The 24356-nt window shown below is 36.3% G+C and overlaps 5 protein-coding genes across 9 annotated transcripts; 4 read left to right on the forward strand and 1 right to left on the reverse strand.

Moving 5' to 3' along the window:
* The first annotated feature begins 248 nt into the window (after window positions 1-248).
* Window positions 249-1957, forward strand: LOC140822056 (uncharacterized protein At1g28695-like). Its single transcript, XM_073182781.1, has 3 exons — window positions 249-567; window positions 666-1052; window positions 1443-1957. Exons 1-3 carry the CDS (start codon window positions 487-489, stop codon window positions 1941-1943), a joined length of 969 nt encoding a protein of 322 aa, XP_073038882.1. The 5' UTR covers window positions 249-486; the 3' UTR covers window positions 1944-1957.
* A 211-nt stretch (window positions 1958-2168) lies between these two features.
* Window positions 2169-5507, forward strand: LOC140822100 (tubulin-folding cofactor A-like). The gene is made up of 3 exons (XM_073182833.1): window positions 2169-2433; window positions 3912-3998; window positions 5109-5507. Exons 1-3 carry the CDS (start codon window positions 2281-2283, stop codon window positions 5208-5210), a joined length of 342 nt encoding a protein of 113 aa, XP_073038934.1. The 5' UTR covers window positions 2169-2280; the 3' UTR covers window positions 5211-5507.
* A 684-nt stretch (window positions 5508-6191) lies between these two features.
* Window positions 6192-13525, forward strand: LOC140821728 (uncharacterized). 2 transcript variants are annotated; one of them, XM_073182286.1, is made up of 13 exons: window positions 6192-6299; window positions 6411-6637; window positions 8544-9088; window positions 9169-9258; window positions 9344-9583; window positions 10085-10306; window positions 10410-10707; window positions 10780-11093; window positions 11196-11305; window positions 11379-11461; window positions 11621-11697; window positions 11782-11875; window positions 12059-13525. In XM_073182286.1, the coding sequence occupies exons 2-12, from the start codon at window positions 6415-6417 to the stop codon at window positions 11872-11874; spliced, it is 2295 nt and encodes a 764-aa protein (XP_073038387.1). In that variant the 5' UTR covers window positions 6192-6299; window positions 6411-6414; the 3' UTR covers window position 11875; window positions 12059-13525. The 2 variants fall into 2 exon arrangements, with proteins under 2 accessions (XP_073038387.1, XP_073038386.1); XM_073182285.1 differs by having other exon boundaries at window positions 6206-6637.
* A 1408-nt stretch (window positions 13526-14933) lies between these two features.
* LOC140821729 (nucleoside diphosphate kinase 1-like) lies at window positions 14934-16939 on the forward strand. Its single transcript, XM_073182288.1, has 4 exons — window positions 14934-15197; window positions 15518-15566; window positions 16217-16448; window positions 16666-16939. The coding sequence occupies exons 1-4, from the start codon at window positions 15147-15149 to the stop codon at window positions 16778-16780; spliced, it is 447 nt and encodes a 148-aa protein (XP_073038389.1). The 5' UTR covers window positions 14934-15146; the 3' UTR covers window positions 16781-16939.
* A 975-nt stretch (window positions 16940-17914) lies between these two features.
* LOC140821810 (uncharacterized) lies at window positions 17915-22918 on the reverse strand. Of its 4 annotated transcripts, none has more exons than XM_073182421.1 (11): window positions 22760-22918; window positions 22552-22659; window positions 22341-22441; window positions 20870-20979; window positions 20514-20582; window positions 20278-20393; window positions 20051-20105; window positions 19088-19208; window positions 18599-18646; window positions 18345-18439; window positions 17915-18189 (listed from the first exon to the last, which is right to left on the reverse strand). In XM_073182421.1, exons 3-11 carry the CDS (start codon window positions 22435-22437, stop codon window positions 18001-18003), a joined length of 900 nt encoding a protein of 299 aa, XP_073038522.1. In that variant the 5' UTR covers window positions 22438-22441; window positions 22552-22659; window positions 22760-22918; the 3' UTR covers window positions 17915-18000. The 4 variants fall into 4 exon arrangements, with proteins under 4 accessions (XP_073038522.1, XP_073038526.1, XP_073038525.1 ...); XM_073182425.1 differs by having other exon boundaries at window positions 22552-22650; window positions 22760-22905; XM_073182424.1 differs by lacking the exons at window positions 22341-22441; window positions 22552-22659; window positions 22760-22918 and adding an exon at window positions 22026-22204.
* Between the last annotated feature and the right edge of the window lie 1438 nt (window positions 22919-24356).

Below are 24356 nucleotides of genomic sequence, written 5' to 3' on the forward strand. Positions count from 1 at the left end.
AAATTTATAGTTAAACGAGGTAAGTAATAAATTAAATCCATTCAATCGGTTATAATTTTCGGTTCACCGGTGAAAAAACTCGCCCAAATTAGTTATAACTAATTACAAACTAATAACTGATCTTATTTTGTTTGAAGGTGTTGATTTATTCATCTCTCTTTCTATTCACTTTAACTATAATAATCGTATACGAGATCTTGGATTTTTAATAATAATAAAATTTTAATTATTATTTTATTGAAATTAAATATATAAGTTAAAATTAAAGGAAGTCAATTTTCCAACTTGCATGTTATTATAAAGAGAAATGACTATTATTTCAGGTGGTTTGCATGACTCTCCAACTTCGCTTACTAATAAAATCCTCCGATCCCCACGCTACAATCCCAGCTCCATTGAAAGAAGAAGCGATACTGGAATCGAGAAATCGTTTTGAACAGAAAATGGTTTGCTCCAAATTCTCCATCGCTGATCTTGTAGTTTTGTATGATCTTTGCAGCGTTCCTCGTTCTTCTGGTTTCTTGGATCAAATTCTCACCCTACATATCACTCCCAAACACAAATTTGGTACGTGAAATAATCGTCCGATTGTTCGGATTCGTCTGTTTACAAAAAGTTAATCACATTCATTACACGTGCTTCTTTATTTTTTTTTTTTGTGGCAGGAAATATTGAAAGATGAACTGGAAGAAGCCCTGGAAAATGCAGCAATGCCGAACAAGAATCTGATTATCGCCATTATCAACAAAGCCTACGTCGAGCCTCATGAGAACGAGTATCCGTCAATGTTTGATCTTTTTCTCGAGGGTTTTTGGGAGGGGGAAGGAACAAGAGAACTGTTGGATCATTTACTTGTGGTGGCCATGGACAAGACAGCGCATGAAAGGTGTGAATACCGGCGGCTGAACTGTTACAGACTGGTGGTGGACGGAGGCGGCGATGATTTCGCCGGTGAGAAGCTTTACATGTCCGGGGATTTTATAGAGATGATGTGGAGAAGGACTAGTTTTCTGCTGAATGTCCTCGAGAAAGGTTACAACTTCATCTTCACGGTATGCTTCCTCTCAATTTACCATTTTCCCATTTGGATTTTGTTTCTTGAATTCCATGATTTTACATTTTATGTCACTCGAGTACAAAATTTTGATTTGATTTTTTAATATATATGATTGCATTCAATGTGATAATAATTAGGTATGTTAATTTTGTTTCTTGAATTCAATGATTCCCATAAATTTACGAACTTTGAAGATTACTTTTTCTAAGATTTTTTTATAGTTAATTAAAATGTTAATTTTTTTTTTCTGTTAAGGTAGTTTTTACTTTCATATTCTTTTTTTCCCTTCCTCTGTCATTGTATTTAAACTGGTAATTTCACTTGTAGTTCTGCAGGGAACATTATATCTACGACTGATTGATTTTCATGTTTGTATGGCATGCAGGACACGGATGTGCTATGGCTAAGGAATCCACTCACGAGACTGAGCATGAATGAAACCTTGGACTTACAAATAAGCACAGATTCATTCAATGGGAATTCATACTCAGAACTCAACAACATCAACACTGGATTTTACTACGTACGATCGAACAACCGGACCATATCATTGTTCGAGACATGGTACGACATGAGAAAGAACTCGATCGGGATGAAAGAACAAGATGTTTTGGAGCAACTAGTGTTCCATGGCGTTCTCAAGGAATTAGGTCTAACACCCAAGTTTCTTGATACACTATATTTCAGTGGATTCTGCAGTGATAGCCAAGATGTTAACATGGTCGTTACTGTTCATGCCAATTGTTGTCGCACCATTGGTGCGAAGATGGTTGATTTGAAGGCCGTTTTGAGAGATTGGAAAGGGTTCAAGAACAAAGAAAATAGTAATAATAGTTCTAGTTTTCGATGGACTGACCACAATTCTTGTATAAATTCGTGGCATTGAGTAACCAAACACTACTCGGGATTTCGTATTAGGTAGTTTGTGAAATATACAGTGTACATTTGCACTTGATATAGACTTTTGTTGCATTTTGATATTTGACAACTTTTTACAACTCAAATTCCTATTTTAATAGCAATTAAATTGTAAAAATATAATAAATTGCCTCGTAGATTTATTTTTATTTTTGTTTATATTTACATGCAAAGGCATCATTTGACCAATTTTGTTTAGCTTCACGCACAATCACTAGTCACAGTCACTATATTCTTGCTTAAGAAGCCCTAGAGAACTACACCAATTAGGTGATGGTGAATTTTAATTCGCAAAAGCGCAGAAAATGGCTACGTTGAGAAATCTGAAGATAAAGACTTCAACGTGCAAGAGAATAGTGAAGGAACTTGACTCTTACGAGAAAGAGGTAGAAAGAGAGGCCGCCAAAACTGCTGATATGAAGGCCAACGCCGCCGATCCTTACGACATCAAGCAGCAGGTCAATTCCGGCTGTTTAATTTACCTCATAATTTTTGAGATGTATGGGTGAGATGGTGAATTCCAAATTTATGTTGAGCTGTAATACTGATCCATTCTCGAATTGACCCGAAAAAAGGTCGATTTTTGAGTTGTCTTGCTAAAGTGCGTGATTGTTCTGTATTTGTTTGATTGATAGCCTTTTAATGCAGAAGGAATGTCGGATCAATTGGGATGCTGGTATTATATTTCTCTTGGATTCTTTTGTTGGATGTGAGAAAAAGGGTTTTTTTTTTTTTTTTTTTTATATTTGGGTAGTTTGTTGTAAATAGTCTACGGGTTCCGCGTCTCTTGTTTATTTGCATCATTTACATTTGAACTTGTGTGAGTCTGTGTGAGGTCTTGTCTGTTTTAAAGGAATTGTTTCGAGGTTGGTTTCTCGTTTCCGATAATTTCGATATCATTATGCAGCTGGGATGGTTTTCTTTTCCAGATTTAAAATAGCTATTTCCATTAATTTTGTTTGATGTAGACAAGAAATGGTGAAGGTCCATTGGTGCCATGGATTGTGGAGACTAAATAAGGTCATTGGAGTTAACCCACTAGCCCAAGGGACCAAAAATGCAATTTGCTCAAACTTTAGTGTAGGAAAATATATTATTACTCGAGCATGGAATAACTATGCATTTCTCCACGATTTTCTTTGTACATGTAATGATCGTAGTTTATGCTAGATAAATGTCATTTTTTGACAATTGGAACTAATATGGCGCGTCTTCAGACATACAATTTGAAGATATGCATGTTCATGGGGGTTTATATCAATGAAGAAATCCTTCAAAGATCAGGATTATTGAGTTTATTTTTTGTGGCCTCTTGGATTGTTAGTATCAACAAAGGAGGACCCGGTGGGGTCTTTCCTTTTTCAAGATCATCGAATATTACTTTAAAGGACAGTATTTGTTTACCATGTGGAGGTAATCGATGGATAGGAGTACGATGCAACAGATTTCAATAGAAGTTTATGTTCATGTTCCAAGTTTTACAAGTGGGTATGGCTGTTCATTGAAAATGTTATAGTTGAGGCAGTTAAGAATTTTGATGCCTGTTCAGTTTTCAGTTTTATACAGTTTTTGAGGGAGGAGGCTGGGAAAGTGGGTGTGGGGGAGAGAAAAGGAATTTACGAGTATTATTTTTACGTGATTGTACGTGCTGAATCTTGGGTGAAGGGTATTTTACCCTTCTAACTAGCTAGTTGTAACAATAAGTGATGATGATTAAAATAAAAAGAAAGAACATCGTACAAATCCATGCATTATGCAAGGTGTGTGGCACTCAATCGGGCTAGTCAGTGTGAATTATGAATTGCAGAGGTGTTCCTTGACAAAACTTTTGGTTTTGCTGGCTAGACAAGTTATGAATTGATCATATATTTTCTTGCTTGCTTTTTTTAAAAAAGTACTGAACGGATACTTCCTTTTCTTGATGTATTTAATTCAGGAAAATGTGCTGGCTGAGTCCAGGATGATGATACCAGATTGCCACAAGCGCCTAGAAGCTGCTCTAACTGACCTTAAAGGATTTCTGGTGAGTTGTAATTTTTTGTTCTTTTCTTGATACTGTTAATTGTTCCTCCTCCACCTTATGCATGATTATGTAGAAGCAGCCTTGCATCTTAAAAGTCAACATGTTGCAAGATTAAGGTTAACTAGGTGTTTTACTTGAACATGTGTTAGGCTCTGACTATTTGACAAGGATTTTTGCTGCCATTCTCGTAGGATAGGCATTCAAAATTTTCTTAAATCAAAGTCGACCGCGAGTGTGCATTTATTTGTATAGACCATCCGGTTCGAATTAATTTTATTTTTCCTCTGTAGTTTCACTCTGTGCATGATTGTTAAACTGATTTGAATTCTTTTGGTATGGGACAAAAACAAAGATCGAGCAAAAAATAGCTTGGTGATATGTGTTTCTTTAGTCTTGCCTCTCACTGTCCCCAGGAGGTCCCAGGCTTTTTAAATAATTCTTGTTGTGTCTTTGTTTGAATGTTTGTGGTTAATATTTGTTAGCTTATCTATGCTCACAAATGTAGGTCATGTGTTCAGGTGACTGAAGGTAACTTGGGTCTAGTGCTACTAGGATATAACCGTGGTTTGATTTCCAATTTATGCTTGGTGCAATGTCACCCCAAGGTTCAAACTGTAGCATACCAGATTTCTGTTACATATATACAACTTCCAGAAATATAATTCAGTTGTTGTTGGACATCTACCATACCACCTCACGCCTATGAATGAATAACTGGTGCGTGAAGTTTACAAGAGATAATGCGTAACAGTCCAACACATAACAGTGGAAAGGAGGTTTGATACCATATCAAAATCATTGGATTTGTGCCTATCTTTTTGTCTGAATGCTTATATTCAACAAAGATCGAGGTGGATGATTGTCCGAATGCTTATATTCAACTCCAAGTAATTTAATCAGGCCGATATGAAAAATCTAATAATTTCTAACGTCAACTCTTTTTCCCTCTCCCTTCTAGACTCACCTCCGTGTGACTCAAACCTATGATCAAGTTTCAAGATTGCATATATTTCTACTTTAATCTTGAACCCTTCATTTTGTTTAAATTGGATAGATTGATTTCCATTTCTTGAACTTGGTTCCAAACTTTACACGAAACCTATTTCACAGGTTGAGCTCGAGGAGTCGGATCTAAAGGAAACCCCAGAGGTCCAAGATGCCCAAACTATCATTACCGAGATTGAACACATGTTCCAAACTTCGGAGGCTTAGATGGAAAGCTCGGGTTTGCTTGTGTTGTAGATGGATTTACATTGGGATTGAACCATAGCTTTTAACATTTGGATGAGCTCGATACTTCGTGCTTCGTTCGTTTGTTTATTTTTAAACCAGTGTTGCATTCAAGTTGATCTGCAGTACAATTATATTCCCTTAAATCCAAGTGCGTGTTTTTAGGATCTGCTTTCTTGGATTGGACGAATTTTCAGAAAAACTTTGGAACTGTTGGCAACTCTTTGATATGTGACTTTCATCTTTCTTTTAACCCATGTATATATTTTTCTTTTCTTATCTCACAACTTAACCATATTTATTATGTAATTTTTCTATTCTTCCTTAAAATATTTTATATAATTTTTTTTCCTATTTGTTTATATAATTTTTAAAATTATTTTTAGCTATAAATATATTATACTTCAAAAGTTTATTTCTTATAACATTCTTCTGGTGTCAAGTTTTATAATAAATAGATAAAAATATATCATTTTACTGATAATTGGTTTTAAGGAATAATTTTTACCATTTGCTTGAAAAAACAATAATTAGTGGTATTATCTCATATCTGTTTCTAGCTTTGAGCTTTTATAGTTTCAAAGTTTTCTTACATGATAAACTGAATATTCATGTTATTGTGTAAGACTAGGTCTCTTATGAGACAATCTCACGAATCTTTATCTGTGAGACATGTCAACTTTATCGATATTCACAATTAAAAATAATAGTCTTAACATAAAAATTAATACTTTAGCATAAAAATTAATACTTTTTTTATGGATGATCTAAATAAAAGATCTGTCTCACAAAATACGACATATGAAATCATCTCACATAAATTTTTGTCTGATGTCGATATGCTTTTAAAACATGACGATTCATCGGATTTAATTAGGTAAAATAATTTTCCTTTTAAACCTAATTTTTATTTATAAAATAAAATAAAAATATTCAATATGACGAAGAATAAAACACACGTATCCTACGAAGTATAAAATAGTCATCAGGCCGTCACCGATTCCTCAATCTTTAGAGCTAGGGTTTCTCTCCCGTTGAACGTACTCTAGCGACGAGGCATACTCAACAATTGTACGAAGTATTAGTTTCTTATTGAGATTATTAATCGTATCTTCAATCGTTGGCCGCGATCCTTTTCTATTCTTTTTACTATCTGTGTGATTTTGAACGGCGAATTTTCAGAAATATGCCACCTAGAATGACCAAGAAGACTCCGCCTGGGCCAGGCAACAAGCGAGCTACGCGGGCCTCTTTAGCGACGTCGGTTAACGTACAGGCGCATCCAGAGGAATCCAACGTGAAAGCAGAGGAGGCTGAGGAAGAGTTGCCACCTACTGCGACCCAGGAGAAAGTGACGGAGCTTGGGGAAAATGTGAAGGCGGCGGAGAGTAGCTATATCTCTCCGAAGAGTAAGTAAAGATTCTTAATGATGAATTCAATATCACTTATCTTCTTTTGTTTCCGTATTTTGGTTGTAATATGTCTATTTATCTACAATTTCGGGACACTAGGTATTCTGATGCATGGTTTGCTTTCTTTCTGTGAGTGCGATAAGCAAGGTTGCACGTATTTCCCTGGGTATTTCGTTTTGCGTCTGTTGGCAGGTAGATTTTGGGTGACGAGTTTCTTTCTTTTGTGAGGATTGTAATATTGGATTGCTAGTCATTATTTTTTAACCACCCAACCATTTTACGATTTTGATTTTTGATTTTTGGTCATGTAATAATGCTGTGTCTTTCTAAAGATTTTCTATAAATGATACGAGATGGGGATGAGAAATTTATCGAGTTTTGAATCCCAAGTTATTATCTAGACGAACTTGGTTGCTGTTTTTTTACATTCTTTTAGGTTTTTTGTGTTGGATAAGTTGCTAGTGTTTTGAAGATTGTACTTAAAAGGTCCTTTTACGTTAAGCCGATTCACGTGTCGAGCATGCATCTATTCTTTCCCTTGCAAAAGAAAAATCAGCTAGCACTATGGTTAGACGTTTAGAGGATAATGGAACTACCGGAGCCGTAACATAGCTTGCGTAACTTTTTCTGTCAGTAATAGTATTATCTAGGTCATTACTAATTTTCCTAAACAAAAATATCCTTTTTCGTCTTTCTGATTCCATGCACAGTGCATGCATCAATTCTTTTCCCTTACAACAAAAAATAGCTAGAAATGTAGTTGAGAAGGCTAGAGATTTACAGAATTGCTGGTAGTTGTAATATAATTTACTTAACTTTTCCCACATCATACAATCGTATTTTCTAGGTTGTGACTTATTTCCTAAAGAAATAGGTCCTTTTTGGTTGTGCTGATCCACATGTCAAGCATTGATCAATTCTTTCCCTTGCAACAAAAAATCAGCCAGTGATGTAGTTGAAAGGCAAGAGGATAACGTAATTGCGTATTGTCATAATATAGTTTTCTTAACTTTTTTCGTGCCAGATGATCATATTTTCTGGGTTGTTTCTTATTTTCGTAATGACAAGAACTTGTCGTGTCAGTGAAAAAAATTCCTTTTATCCAATCTGACATTCAGAGCCATTCATCTTCTAATTGTTGTTATGTTATCTGGATATGATATTGGTAAGTTCCTGTCCAAAAGTGCTCACGATTCTTTGTTTTTTAAAATAAAATTTGGTTTCTCATTTAAACTTTTTTGATATGTACATAGATTTGTTATATCATGCTCAATACGTTGAGATGCTAAGAAGATATTTTCTTGGAAGTACATTTATGTTATAATTTCTTGTTACAATATGCAATTTTCCGTGTTAGCCAAGGTTGTGATTTCTTATCTGAACGATGAGAATACTTTATCATATAGACAGAAGTCCAAAGGATGTATATTTGGCTATAATCTCTCCTATTGTGTTTCTCACAATTATTGACTGAATTCTCTCATGACTTAAATACATAATATTCCATACAAGGTAGTTAAACGTTGAAAGGATCTAAATAATTGCAATTTAAAGATATACCCTTTCCTTCGTGGAGTTAAAGATTGAATGGTGTTTTACATGTTCATTTGATTTTTCCAGCTGCTTTTTTCTTCTCATATACCCCTCCTTCAGAAGGTAAGATGGGTTTAAAGTTTGAGGGTTTGTGGGCCTATCTTTTTCTGTTAGCGGAATAGCTAGAATATGAAGATTTTAATTCTAAAGACGTGTACTTTGAGATTTGGAGAAATTTTCTCTCTTTTCTTTTACACGTGTATCTCGATTATGTTTTAGAAGGATTTTAATGATTATGGCAAAGCAGAAGTGGATTCAATCTTCTGAGTGTCCTCTCGATGTCTGTATCTCATTGTTTTTAACATGGCAGAGGATGTTGATGCCAGAGAACTTGTTGGTGAGTATGAAAAAGATGAAAGGATAGATTTTGAGGATAATGACCCTGGATATGAAGCTGAAGAGTATGGCAGTGTAGATTATGATGAAAAGGAGATTGATCAAGACCATCCAGAAGGAGACAAAGTAGAGGAAGAACTAGATGAGGCAAATATTGGTGAAGATGAAGAAGATGTCGAGGAGGAATTGGAAGATGTGATCGAAGAACTTGAACATGAAGAAGATGATGAGCGTGTTGAGGAGGAGCATACTGAGATGATTAATGCTGCCGAGGAAGAAGAACACCACGAGCTTGTCAAAGAAAGACGCAAGAGGAAGGAGTTTGAAATTTTTGTTGGGGGATTGGACAAGGATGCTACAGAGAACGATCTAAGAAAAGTGTTCTGTGAAGTTGGTGAGGTCACCGAAGTTAGACTTCTGATGAATCCTCAGACTAAAAAGAACAAGGGTTTTGCATTCTTGCGTTTTGCAACTGTGGAACAAGCAAGACGAGCTTGTGCTAAGCTAAAAAACCCTGTGGTACTTTCTTGATAATGTAGTTGTCATGACTCATTATTTTACTATATATTGGGTCACTTCTTAACTACCCAAATCTCCAGGTTAATGGTAAGCAGTGCGGTGTTACCCCAAGTCAAGACAGTGACACTTTATTTTTAGGTAACGTGTGCAGGACATGGACAAAAGCAGCTGTAAGTAGAGTGTTTTTTGTTTATTGGCAATATGTTTCCGGCAAGGCTTTCAATTGCCGCTCACTGCTACCTGGTGTACTTCCAGTTGAAAGAGAAGTTGAAGCATTATGGCGTGGAGAATTTTGAGGACTTAACGTTGGTCGAAGACAGTAACAATGTGGGGATGAATCGTGGTTTTTCCTTCTTGGAGTTCTCCTCACGGGTTGATGCCATGGATGCTTGTAAGCTTCTACAGAAAAGAGATGTGGTGTTTGGTGTTGATAGGCCTGCCAAAGTTTCCTTTGCGGATTCGTTTATTGACCCTGGTGATGAAATAATGGCTCAGGTACATAAGTGGATGAACTTTCTACTTGGCTAAAGGGGGTGGAGTTCCCTGCTTAGTTGAAGCTTTATTTCCGTCCATACTACCATTTGTTGTATGCCGCAATTATTGATCCGAGAAACATCTCTGGTGGTGTCTTGACAAGTGTCTTTCTGTTTAGAATAGTCCCTTGACCCCCTTTGAAATACTTATTTTCCAATTGTTGTTACGAGTTGATCTACTTCTGACTTGACCATAGCTGATACGTTGACACTTATCACCTGCTTATGTATATATTTTGGGCATCTAGTTTAACCAATATATGTGTATACGTACATGCTCTCTCACCCACAGAAGAAAGGAAAAAACTGTTTTGGCAAATTTTATGCAATTAAAGTTCTGTATTTCTCTGTTTATTCTTTTCTTGGGATAATGAGATGTCTTATTTGGCTTGTGGTTTTAGATTCCTTTCTTGAATTTGGTGCACTCGTTGAATGCTTTACTGATATTGCACTTCAAATTCAGGTTAAGACTGTGTTTATTGATGGTCTTTCTACTACTTGGGACGAGGATCATGTTAAGGAACTTCTTAAAATATATGGAAAGATTGAAAAAGTAGAGCTTGCCCGCAATATGCCATCCGCAAGGAGAAAGGATTTTGGATTTGTAACTTTTGACACCCATGATGCAGCTGTAACTTGTGCTAAAAGCATCAATAATGAGGATTTGGGTGAAGGCAATAATAAGGTTGTTTCTCGAACTTTGCTATGGGTTTTTTTATAGGTACTCCTGTGGGTTTTTTTATAGGTACTCCTGTGTTTGGGCTGTGTCAAATTGCTGCATTTTTCAGGCAAAAGTTAGAGCTAGATTGTCTAGGCCCCTTCAGAGAGGCAAAGGAAAACATGTTACTCGTGGAGATTCTCGACCTGTGCGCAGGTCAATTAGGGGTGTTAGGAGTTCATGGGGTCCTGTTCCTCGTAGCCTCCCTCTTCACAATTCTAGAGGAAATGGACCTCGTTTGCCACCTGTGGTTCATCGTGGATTCGCAAGGCCGGCAAGCATCCGAGAAAGAAAACCTGTTATGGCTGTTCCTTCGAGGAGCAGACCCATGCCACCCTTGCCCAGGTCTTATGATAGGAGACCACCTGGTATGCAATAGCTTTCAAATATGTTAGAATCGATTTTTCATTTTATGCACTGTTTTCCAATATTCTCTATAGTTCCACCATATGCCAAAGGAGGTTTGAAGAGAGACTACGCTCAACGTGAGGAGATTCTCCCTAGAAGTAGAGCTCCAGTGGACTATAGTTCCAGGGTGGCTTCAGATAGACGCCCATTGTACAAGAATGATTATTCTCCTCATGGATCAGGTTACCCTGATGTGCCTAGAGGTGGTACATCTCAACCTGTGAGAAGAGCTTACATTGACGATGGCTACAGTCAGAGGTACGAGAGGCCACCTCCGGTTTACCGTGAGGGGCGTGGACGTGAATATGATTCCATGTCTGGGTCCAAAAGATCATATGCTGCTATGGTAATTGCCTTAGCTTCTTGGTCTTTTCTGTGGAAATCTCAAACAATTGTCATACCGTTGTAATTCTGAGATAAGAAAATTAACTCTCATTATGCATACAAGGATGAAGTACCCTCACGCTATGGTGAGGCAGGAGTGCGTCATTCGCGGGCTCGTTTGGATTATGATACAGCTGGCAATGTTCCTCATTATGGGGATGCTTACAGTGACAGGTCTGTCAATTATTATTATTTTTTGTTTGTTAAACGCTGTTATCCTTCCCTCTCACCTTCCTTGTACATTCAGGCTTGGAAGATCAAATCTAGGATATGGTGGGAGCAGAAGCTCCTTGTCAGGTCATGATTCTCATGGGCTCAGTGATCGCCAGAGTATGGGTTACAGTGGAACTTTGTCTCAGGATTTAGACTAAACTGAACGATTTTTTTTTATAGTTAATCTGACATCCCATTTCACAAGTTTTTTAGTGTTATTTCTTGTGTAAATGGCGGTTCTTTGATGAACCTTGATTAATATTCTTCTCCTTTCAGGCTCATATGGTGGTCGTGAAGTTAGTGGAATGTACTCATCAAACTTTGGCGGGGGTTATATGTCTCGTGGGAATGATGTATGTTTGTAGTCCCTATAGCACCTTCTCGTATCCATTTCTTGAAATGGCATTCTAACTCATGATTCTCTATGAATTTTGTAGGTTGGTGGTAGTTCTTACTCATCACTCTATTCCGGGCGCAGTTTAGGTGGTAATAGTTATACAGGAAGTGGAGGCTCTGGATCATATTATTGAGGTATTGTCTTTTTCTTATTTTTCTGCTTGCTTGTGTGAAGCAGATAAAAGCTTCTATTCTCGATGTTATGGGCCGGTTTCAATTTTGATCATGGTGCGGAGTCATAGTTATGTACCCTCTTGCTGAGTGCTGCACATGATGGGTGAGGAGAATTATGATCGTTCTTGACATTGTCCATGACAGAGATTGGAATTGAGAAGAGGCTGTGCTTAGGATGTGGATTATTTGAAGTTATGCACTAGGATGCTTGCACTTCAAGCGGAAGCATGAGTTTGATTCTTAGACAGCCTCTCATTGGGTTGAGAAATTTTTCGGGTTGGATAGTGTAGTGGACTATTTCAGATCTGTGTTTGGATATTTTAATCATCCTGTGTATTTTTTGCTGTAAGGTATTCTGAGTTTCTTGGAAGTTGAGGAAGACTAAAGTTTGTGAATGTTTAAGGATTCTTGTTTTTTGGTCCCTATTTGAACTGCAAGGGGAAGAAGTGATTTATTTGTTTTAATGGGTGAACACTATGGAAAATGTTGAAAAGGGGTGTGACATTTGGTTCGTCACTGCTCAGTGTCATTATTGGACGAGCAAGATATGTGTGCTTTTGCAGTTTCAAAGTGATCTTCTGTCTCTTTTAGAATGGAAATGCTAGAAGAGATGAGCAAACAGCGTTCATCAAGTTTACTCCACAACTTTTTTTTGTTACTTTTTAATGATTATGACAAGATATAATAGTACACCATTTATTACAGTTTTAGGAAGCCTGAGGCATTGTATACTTGAACAAAAATTAGATGGCATCTGGATATGATAAAATTGGATTTTGAGATAATGTCTTGGAAGTTGGGCTTTCTACATTATTATACTACTCCTCCAGTTGTTCCTTTGAAATTTCTATGATTTATAGATGCAAAATTTTGGGGTTAAGATAATGGACAAAACCCCGGTTCTTTATGTAGGCAATTTAGCCAAAATTGCTCAAACAGTGAGCTTTGGCCAGATAGGATTTGCTTATCAGCTGGTTTGGATTTGCTTTTTCTTTGGTGCGCCATTAGTTTGTTGAAATGACCTTATTACTTGGACGATTGGTTTCCCAATGTTTTTAGTGATGTGTTATTTTGCTTTCGCCTGCATCAGATATTGAATTTACTAGTGCATAAACCGGATCGAAGCACCGATGTTTCATTAATGGCACTTGCTGTTGGCCACTATGGCTATGTTTTATGCTTGAAACAGTTTCATTTCGTTGGATCACAGCGAGATTGACTGTAAATGTTTCTGAATAACAAACTGATCGCACCGAAGGAAATAAATGTGCACGGCTTTTAACATGTTTTACGTGTCAGTGATACCTTCTTGGAATGGCCTTGTGTTCCTCAAGATGAAGGCCGAGGAACTTGTGAATGCGAGTTTAGTGCTAGTAGTATTTGAAGCATCTCTTGGATATGGCATTGGATGTTGATACTCTGCGTGGATAGGAAATTAGTGGTGTTGGATGCTTATCTTGCTACCGAAATGTTATTTCTGTTCTTTAGAAAGGCCCTCTTCCCAACACATGCTCACAACTGCCAAATCCACATTGTGCATATTTTGCTTTGTCTAGGCTTGATTCTGCCCATGCTCATATTTTGTTGGAAGTTGTGGTATTCCATGCCTACTACATGTCCTAATATGGTATTAATAGCTTCCAGAGCATGACATATGCTTAGGATCCGCAGAAAATATTCATTAACCTGATATTAATGGACTGGGAAATGGAACGAGAGATGTCGTTGACAAGGGTAAATGGATTATAGTTGCGATGCACTTTGTTTTTGCCCTTACCTTTTGAATTTAGATGGTAAAACGAGTTTCTCCAAGTATATAGCATTGCCCCTGGAGTAATAGAAGATTAATATATGTTTGACTGACCGTAAAAGTGGTAACAGTATCAGCTCTAAATTTTACTAATGTATTTAGCTTATGGCATGTAGTTGGTTCGATATTTCTTTATTTATTTATTACGTTGTAAATTAATGTCAAACTCAGAAGTTGACAGGTTTGGAAATCCCCAAGTTATAGGAGGTCAAGTGTTATGACATGATTAACGACAATGCAGTTCACAATACCATGTTTTACAGTTCACAATATAAAGGATCTAAATCCAAATTTTTAATGTCTGGACGAACATCCTTGGCATTTGTTTGGTGATGTTTATTTGTTCGGAGCTTTGTAAATTTATTCTCTGTTTCTAAATTCATAGTAGAACACGTCGCAAGTTTGCATTGGGACAAAAGTGGGTGCGCGTTGTTTTCTGTCTCTAAATGAAGAATTTTTTAGATGTTACTCGTGATTTTCCAAATAAGTGTTGGTTTTAATTTGACCTTTTTTTCAAAAATGTTTGTTTAAAGTTTACCTCTGTGAATACTCTAAATCGTACGTTCTCATCAAATTTCTTGGCCCGTCTTTGTTGAGTCAGCTTTCTTCCTATGAACTTGTAGTGTACAACTGCTCGAAGTCTCTAATATCGAGTTAATGATCAAGCTTGCAGTTTAAAGAAAGATAAATAAGATTCTCGACAATTTTGTCCAAGAATTTGCAAGGCTCAGCTCTTGTTATTTGGTATTACTCGAGTATTTTGCAGCAGTAGTCCGCGAATTCCATCATCTTCGCTGTCCTAACATATTTATCCCGTGGCGAATCTGCTAAATAATCCGGAGGAGTCTGATGCAGTCGTACGATTATTTTGAAAACCGGAGATAGTACAAGAAGCAATAAATATGAACGATTATTTTTAATAATACAATTCGTCATATAAAAAGTAAGCACGAAAATAAAGCAAATGCATTAAAACCATCATATTTAATGGATGAAAAAAGTTGTCGATTCAAAAATTATGTCAATACTGTTTGATTGATTTTTTAATAAATAAACCAATATTTTTTTAAAAAAAAACTTTAAAATAAACTCCATGTGTCTATATTATTGTCATGCCAGCTATAGTTCCAGAACTTTACTCTCTGCTTATTTTATCACCAAATATAGGATGGAATATTATAAAAAAAACAGATTTCTTAATTTTTTAGCAAAATTATAAGTGCAACTAACCTCTTTATTCCAAATCACCGAAAGGATTCACCTAAAGAATATTCCATAGTAATGGGCTGCTAGGGTTTTGGGTAGTGTATTCGGAGATCCACTGGTTCAAGTATAAATACAGCAGCTTCTTCGTATCATTTTTGCAGCTCAAGCTCTGCTTCAAGCCTTATAATTCACGTTACCATTATATTTGTCTTAAAAATGGAGCAGACTTTCATTATGATCAAGCCTGATGGGGTTCAAAGAGGCTTGGTTTGTTTGTTTTTACTCTGTTGATAATTTATCTTGATTTTTCCATGGTTGGTGTTATGTATTCATGAAATTCTGTGCGGGTGATATTTCTTCTGCGAGATCAAAACTGTATGGATTACTACTGTGGGGTTTGGATTTAAGTTTTTGAGATTTTTTGTCTTAGTTTTGGAAAGTAAAATAAGGAAAGATAAGTAAAAGATTTTTGTTTTTCTTGAAATTAATTGAAGAATACAGTAGATCTGGTATGTTTTTGAGAAGAAGTTGTAGCTGAGATTTAAGGTTGCATGATTTTGTCTCTTTATTTGTTTTGATCGATTCAGGTTGGTGAGATTATCGGCAGGTTTGAGCAGAAAGGTTTCGCTTTGAAAGGTAGCGTTTTACCCAAATTACTTGTATTTTGTTTTTGCTTAGCTACAACAGCAACAGTAATGGTAGTCTGTGGATTCATGGTTACGATTCGTTGTGAACTAGTGCGAGTGCTTTTGCTTTCCTTTGTCCGATCTTTTTTTTTGGTTTAGTATTTCATGGGTTTTGGGACTTGGTTCTAATTTTGGTTAAAGATTTTTTTTGACACATTCGGTGAAAGAATTTTAAAAGTTGTATATAGAAGTTACTTTTTATCTCTCTCCTTCGATATGGTTTGGAAAACCAGGAAATCTATCTTGATTTGTGAGTCACCTTGTTCCTGTCCCATTCTAAAAGTATGTGCGAATTGTTTTAATGTATGTAGTGGATTTCCCAAAGGTACAAATTAGTGAAAACTCTGTTTTTATTCACTGTGACAAGTAAACATATTTTTGGGTCCGGCTCATTCACAAGGTGTTGAGATCAGACATTTTATACTTGTTTGAACGTGTTAGACACACATTATTGCACCAGTACAAGATAGGACCCATGGCAATGTGAAGATGATGGATGATCAAATTCTGCCCACTAATGTTCCACCCAACTTTTATAAAGTTGATTTCTTAGCATTTCTGTGTGCATGGTTTGATATCTTGCATCTGTTTTGGATTCAGGGTTAAAGCTTATCACTGTGGATCGTCCTTTTGCTGAGAGCCACTATGCAGATTTATCCACAAAGCCCTTCTTCAGTGGGCTCGTAGAATATATCATCTCTGGTCCTGTTGTTGCCATGGTTTGGGCAGGCAAGGGTGTGGTAACTACTGGCAGGAAGATCATTGGAGCCACCAATCCCGCTGAGTCTGCCCCAGGGACCATCCGTGGTGATTATGCTATTGACATTGGCAGGTGAATTTAGCTTTCTTGTTCATGTATCATGCCACACCAAATCCTACATAAGATTGATAATTTCATAGTAACCTGGATTTAAGGATTCGTTGCATGTTTTTTCCATTGAGCTACACAGTTTATTGCCTCGTTTTATGTTCGTATTATGTTTACTAAAATAGTTCAAACCCATGATTTTCCTGTGCTGGCGATCTTATTTATGTGCTGGAAAATGCAGAAATGTCATTCATGGTAGTGACGCGGTCGAGAGTGCAAAGAAGGAGATCGCTCTCTGGTTCCCAGAAGGAATTGCTGAATGGAGGAGTAGCCTTCATTCTTGGATTTACGAGTGAGCGTCGTCCTTGATGTGGATGCCTATGACAGACTATATGTATGGCTCGGTTATTCTATCCAACCGGACTTTGAGTTATGTCTTCAAATTAAGTTTATGAACGTTGATGATGTAGTGGAGTTATTTCCCCCTGCAGTTGATAATATTCAATATTTTGATATTTTTGTTTTGTTGCAGTAGTATTAGCACGATAATTCGTATGCAAATTGGTTTCGATTTTTAATCCACTCAGTTCGGTTGGTAGGGCTCTTAACTTAATATGGTCATTAAATCACGTGGGAAGTGGTGAAGCATCACGGTCGGTGTCTAACGGTTGCTTGGCCTTGGAGTTGGGGTGTTCTGTACAGTGTAAATGGTGAGACGTTGGGTGGTTTGGTTTTATGAAATTTGTATTTCAAACAGAAATCTGAACCACAGTTATTCATGAATCGAATTGAAATATGCTGGTTTGTTGTGTATTCTTTAGTAACAAAAAAAAAATCATAGGCAACTAGTACTGCCAAATTTTCACTAGGGTCAAAATAAGTAAATAACATAATTTTAAGAAAAAAAAATATGGTTTGGCTGCATTTCTCAATTTAGATTTGGTTTCTATTTGGTTACCCTGGTGGGCCCGGATCACTCATGTGGAGTGATCCGGGCCGTTCCCTTTCCATGCAGGCAGGCATGATCCGGGCTGTTCCCTTTCCATGCAGGCAGTGCCTGCATGGACAGGGTGAAATAATCCGTAGGAGAGTTATATGATTCGATTTTCATGTACGGATTGGAATCTTCAAAACTGTAGAGTAATGCAACTCTTGGTTTTTGGTTTTTTATTTTTTTAAATCTATACTGCATACATCTAAAACATAACTAACCACTCTTTGACTGCAACAAGTTATCAATCAACTAACAATCGGATAAAACATTTAAAAGAAAAGCATCTCAGCTCTGATTACTCTGCTTTGGCAAATGAAGGCAACTCTGCCTTGTGTTCTCCTCATTATTTCTTAAGAACAGATCAAAACAGAGAAATCACAAAATCCAGTACCAGATAATCAATGCGAAATGAAGATGGATCGAACAAAAAGATGCATCAACTACATGTTGACTATGTTGTGTCTTTCAGTTTTGATGGATGGTTGTCACACTATCGACCAGTGCCCTTCCTTCCGCTTTCCAATCTAGTTCTAACTTTCGCTGGCCCTAAACTTGATTGCCTGGTTGAGGAGAAAAGCTCCACTAGCTCTCTGGTATCCAGGAGGTGAGATCAGAGCGAGAAGCAGACCTCGTCCGGGCGTTCCCCCCATTGGGACACTCGATAACTTGAGTTTTGAGTAGTAGCCCGTATGAAGGCAAGTCTTCAAGGCGTGCTATGTCTTCTTGAAGAAGTTCCCTTTCCAGCTGCCGCCGGGTAGCTTTTATCACAGTCTAAGATCAAATGCAGGATGAAGCTCACTTTATATTGTTGGAAATGCAAAATTGGGAAAACGGCAGTTTCCTCCATCATGATAAAGATCGAATTATAAAAGCTATACATAAAATTACTCTTTATAATTAATTCGAGTAAACTGGACAACACTTACATTGAAATCCATGTAAGAAGCATGCGTAGCAAGCCATTGATGGTCCATTAACTTGAATGCAATACAGTATAGAAGGTCCAATGCAGATTCATTTTCTGTGGGGAGAAAAAATTGAAGAAGAAAGCACCATAAATAATAAGAACGTTTTTGGAGCATCATTACAGTGAAGAGTGAATTAGTAGCACATGGACTCGAACCAAGTATGAATTCACGGAACCTTTCTCATAGGTTGTTGAGAAGCTGCAAAGACTTACCTGTTAAAAACTTCAAAAAAATGACTCCCACTGGTGTACGAGGTTTTACTGCAAAGATGTGGCAAGAGATTAGCTCGATCAAACAGAAATGGGTCTGGCGTTTACTGACATACTATAACAAGTGAATATGATATCAATCTTTGAGACCCCACGGCAGAGTTAATACGAAATCCTGCAGTGCACCATACATATCATCAAGAGATTATCACAAAAATCGGATGATTTTAGATGTAAGTTCATTTCCACCAGCAATATTAAATGTTCATTTGTTGACAACTTCGGTGCTAATTAAAAGATTAAACCCGCATCCTTATATTTAGACGAAGTGTAGAATAGAGATTGCAGATTATTTAGATTGTTATCATAACTGATGGGAAGAAGTTGGCTGGTTTCACTTGAAGCAGAATAAAATTCACATTAAAAATAAAATAATTTTTTTGAAGGTTTTCATGAACACCTTGAATTTCAAAACATGCAACAACAATTCACCTGCTTCAAGATCAAGCATCTGAATAAGCATGAATGTGATGTTGACACCAGCCACAGCAAATGGGTATTCCCACAAGGCCCGATCACCTTCTTGCTTACAAAGAAGATCCTGAAACGATTGCTGTGCGAAAACATTTGGTAAGCATATATTGGCAAACTTTAGAGAGGGTATTCAACAACTTAAATCTGCATATGAATATCATGGAAATCCAAGTAATGGACTTGAAGCAATGTGGGTATGCATGTCCTTGTTAACCAGAGCTAAACACGATTCTTTGGCCTCTTGCTTTCTATTCCTAACAGTCCTTTAGAAACCACCTTTTTTGTTAGCATAGATTTCTCATCCTAAAGGATGTCCAAAAAAGCATTTTATTGCTCCAGCATATTAAATATATGATGCTTTCAGTAATCAATCTATTTTGCGCTGGAATCATACATTAAATAAAATAAATATCATTTCACTTCTTTCCCTCAAATTTAACCAGATTTCATACATTTGAAATAAGGAAAAGCCTTTCTTTTTTATAATTGGTATGATTTTTTTTTTCGAAAAGCACAAAAACCATTAGAAGTTGACTTTCAATTGTTTCCATCACCCCAAATATTCATTGTGAAAACGTGTTAAAACAATACCATGCATTATGATCGATCACAACAAATTCAACCGAAGCAATTTAGGTCACACGAAACTACTGATCAAAGAAATGGATACATGAAAGTAGAAACAAAGAAAAACAAGAGATCTACTAATAACTAGCAAGTCTCATGTAAACATGGATCACAAGTAGTACCAAAAGTAAGAAAAGATAGCCAAAATTTATGGCCAATCTATCAGGGAGACATAGAATTAGTCCTCGAACAGAAAGAATAAAATAAAATAGAGACATAAGAGCAACGAGTCACTTCCCTCTGACACTCATGCATCACACACAGGGGTAGAGAAAGAGACATAAGAGGACATACTGGATAGTTCCTTGCGAAGTATAATAAATTTTCCAATGATATGAAGCCACCACCCCTGAAGAACATGGCTTATGTCAAAGGTTAAAATGATATTAGAAAAGGTGCGAGACCTTGAGATACAAAAGAAGTTTCTTCATTTACTATTGTTTACGTCATTATTGAAAATAATAATTATAATATTATTAATATTTTAAAATCCAGAGAAAGTTGACTGTGAACATATATACCGAAAATCTGTAGATGGATCTTTTCCCTGCCAACCCATCTCCTTCCACTGGTCAGAAATTAAACTGTGTAGTTTTTCCTCGGGAAAGGCAGCAGCCCACAGCGCCCTCAGAGCTTCCTGTAAAATGAGAGCAATAAAATACAACGAGAAATAGGAGAATTAAATATCATATTGAATTTATCAAGAAGGAAGGCACCAATCTTTATCAAAAAAACCTTAGCATCTTACTGAATATACCTGATGTTCGGGAAGGGAACTATCATACACAACATCTATTCGACTCTGTAGCCTGACTAGACATTCCTCCTGACACAGAAAATTGAAACATCAAGATCTTGTGTTCAGGCGCTAACAACAATGAGAAGTTAAAAACTAAACAAGCTCTCTTTAACATAAATATTATGAAAACAGCCAATTATGCAGAAGAAAGCTTAACAGTCAGGAATTCACGGCTTCTTATTTTCAAATCTTTTCATTATAAAATTAAAATATTTCATAGATAAAATGGTTATCATTTTAAAACTTTCCTGCTAGGCAAAAACCCAGCTTTGCCCATATGAAAGATATGCCCCTAGTCACCAGAAGGATATTACGTGCGCAGGTGTCAAATCAAATGATGGACGAGCATCACTGTCTCTTCCCTGAGCACAAACACATGAAAGACCTCGACCAAGCCATGCTGCGGATCCTGCTACAACCTCAGCTGCAACAAGAAAATTATAATAAGCAGGAATAATAAGGCAACAAAATTTTCAATCATGATTTATGACATGAGAGAGATTCAAACATAGTAACAAATGAAACATGGAAATCAGCTTTCTCCAAGAGTTTATTCGTACATTAACATCACACAAGTACTTTTAAGTGGCTCAGAAACTTAAACCACGAGCACTTATGTTTTTGGTAAAATCGCAACAGCTTTTTAGCACTAAAGACTGTCACTACCACATCAAGAGAGAAGAATAACTATGTTCTTAAATCTCAATTAAGGCCATGCATATTAAAATAACATAGGAAAAAACTGAAAGAACTATCCCGCTACACAACTTAAGACCATAAAAAATCTTTCCAACTTTTACATGTCAACTATCTCTCTTAAGTAGGCCACACGTGTACAGGTAATAAACCACTAGAACATTTTACCCATGAATCTTCATATAGTGGGCAAAACTAGCAAATTTTTGCACAAAAATCTTCATATAGTTCCAGTAGAGTCAGATTACGTTTATAACTATTACCGAAGTATACAAGTTTCTCTACGGACAACAATCCCAGCAACAAAAATGAATGTTCAGTCTAATACCTATTTCAAACACACACATAATCAGATCAGTCAACATTTCCACCAACTCATCACCATTAGAGAAGATATAGAGAAAAAAGAAGAGAGAAGCAGTTGCGTCACACCCCACGTCAGATGGTTTCAACTAAATAGGACTCAAAAAATGAAAGAAGAAGAAGAATTTTACGCTCAAAATCCAAAAAATTGAAGAGTTTAAAAGCATTAATTTTTTTGTTCTCAGCTATCAATCTAACAAATACATCTTCTAGATTTAATTACGATTTCACCGAGGAATCTTATACTGACCTATCTGTGATTATGATGAAAGCATGAAAATTATGACGAGGCATATTGAACAGTGAAATCTCCAACAGTAGAAAATGCTACTATACAACAAATTATCTTAAAAATTCCATCGAAAATGGGAAAATATGCGCGGAGTTCGGAAAGGACAAATAGAAACTAACCAAAAATCTCAAAGCAAGTAGGCATCAATATGAGCAAAATTTTAAATTCAGAGATTCAGAACTTTCACGACATTAACTGCATACTTATTCTACAGCTATTCACACACTGCCGAAAGCAACACGCGCACAGAAAGATAGATGAAGAGACACGGAAGAGAGGATAAAATTTAGGTGCAAACCGAAAATGGAGAGAGAGAGAGATAATAATAATAATACTACTGCTAATAATAATTAAAAGAAAAAAATAAAGAAAAGAAAAGAAAAAAATAAAGAAAAGAAAATAAAAAAAAAACGGAATATAGAGACAGCACGTACCAGAAGATGAGTAGCAAGCACTTCCTCGATCGAGCCCAGGCGAAATTCGCCTAACCGCCACAAACGATCCCCCTCCTCCAGCTCCTCTATCATCCATTCCTCTAAATTTCACTCGATATATAATATATCCAATTCCAATCGATCCTATAAATTCCAAATCGAACTGAAAAAGAAACTTTACCACAGCATATTTTTCCCAATCAAAACTCACAATATGCTATTTAAAACACGAATCAAAGCCAACACAATTGAACCAAGGAGTTTCTTGAGCGGTTTCTTCCCAGCGAAACGGAAGATTTCGTCCTCATTGCTGCAAGATCTGTCGTCATAAACCAAGAAAAAACTATGAAAAACAAAAGAAACCGAAGAAAACTACGAATATTTATCTCGAGAGCGTATCTAGAGGTAGATTACGTTACCAAATAAGGAAGAAGAGATTCCACTCTCCCCGCATAAATGTGAAACTGTGGTTGGAATCCTTGCTGTGTCTTTGTGTGCGTAAATTGTGTCGTTCTGTTGAGTTAACTTGCCTGTCAGTGTGTCCGTTTTGAGAGAGCGATATTTTTTTGCCGAGATTTATCACGGTTTTCGCTTTAAATAAAGCCTCACAGTTGTCAGTTTCTTTCAGCTATAATATATATTGAAAATTAATATACTTTTTTTATTAAAAAAATAGTAATATTCGATTACTATTTTAAATACTTAATTATTACACAAGTTTTATTCTTTCCAAACAAGGCATTTATATATAGTCAGAGGCAAAAATTTGTGTGAGACGATTTCATGGGTCGTATTTTGTTAGACAGATCTCTTATTTGGATCATCCATGAAAAAAATATTACTTTTTATGTTAAAAATATAACTTTTTATTGTGAATATCGGTAGGATTGACCCGTCTCACAGATAAAGATTCGTGAGACTCACCTTAGACCTACTCAAATTATAATACCTCGAGGCCAATCGAAACAAAATAAATAAGAGGTCTGTTTTCCAAGTGGTTACGAAAATTCTTTAAATATATAAAAATAAAAGGACCAACTCATAATGCAAGTGTTGTATTCATGTCCAAAATCATTCCTAGTTATGGTAATGGCCAACACGCATGGGTGGAAAATTTGAGCATTATTTGTGGGTGATTGCGAGATTTTAGAAACCATAGTAATTTGCTCATGATTTTTAAAGATAAATTCAATTTAACGACGGTTTTTAAAATATCGTCGTTAAACTCATGTTTTTTTTGTTAGTGTAGACAAAATGGTGTTAAATCATAAGTTATGTTTATAATTGGATGAATACTAATTCGAATACATACTCATTCTTTGGGCTCTTTATTATTTAAAAGTTTAGAAAACTATATATTATAGCGTGGGGCCAAAAGAAAGGGGCACCACTTTTTGCCAACAGCACAGTTTTTCAGAGAAAGTTTCAGAAGATTATGGGTTTTCTTCCCTGTTCTTAAAAGGAAAAGGAAATAAAGAAGAAAAAGAAAGAAATATGTGTGTGTGTGTGTGTGTGTTGCGGGGATATATTTGGCTATTTGCCCACATCTCTTTCTGTAAAGTAATGAAATTTTCAGAAAGTATCTTTAGCTTTTTTCACAAAACTTTTGAGTTATTAGTTATCATCAAAACTTTTCTGTTCCTGCTAAATATAAAACGGAAGGGATGTTTATGGTTTCGATTGTTATCAGAATCTCAAGTTTTTGGGTTGATGGATTTGTGGCAGACACATCGCGTTGAAGTATACAAAGGGAGTTGCATTCCCCATTGAAAATTACATCATATTTTGGAGTAAAGTTGGTTGAGCTCTCATATTTGTCTTTGATGGAGCAAATAGAAATTTGCTTTGTAACGTAAGCTACAATTTGACACATAATCAGTACTTTAAACCAACAAATTTAGACATTAGGTATAAAATCACATTGTTAAAACAACTCCCGGTCAAGTCAAGCTAGTAATAGTAAGTGATCCTTCGCCATTATGATAACGATGAGGCCCAATACCCTAGCACTTTTGA

Source organism: Primulina eburnea, unplaced genomic scaffold (genome assembly GCF_022965805.1).
Source record: "Primulina eburnea isolate SZY01 unplaced genomic scaffold, ASM2296580v1 ctg739_ERROPOS11973397, whole genome shotgun sequence".
NCBI lineage: Eukaryota > Viridiplantae > Streptophyta > Magnoliopsida > Lamiales > Gesneriaceae > Primulina > Primulina eburnea.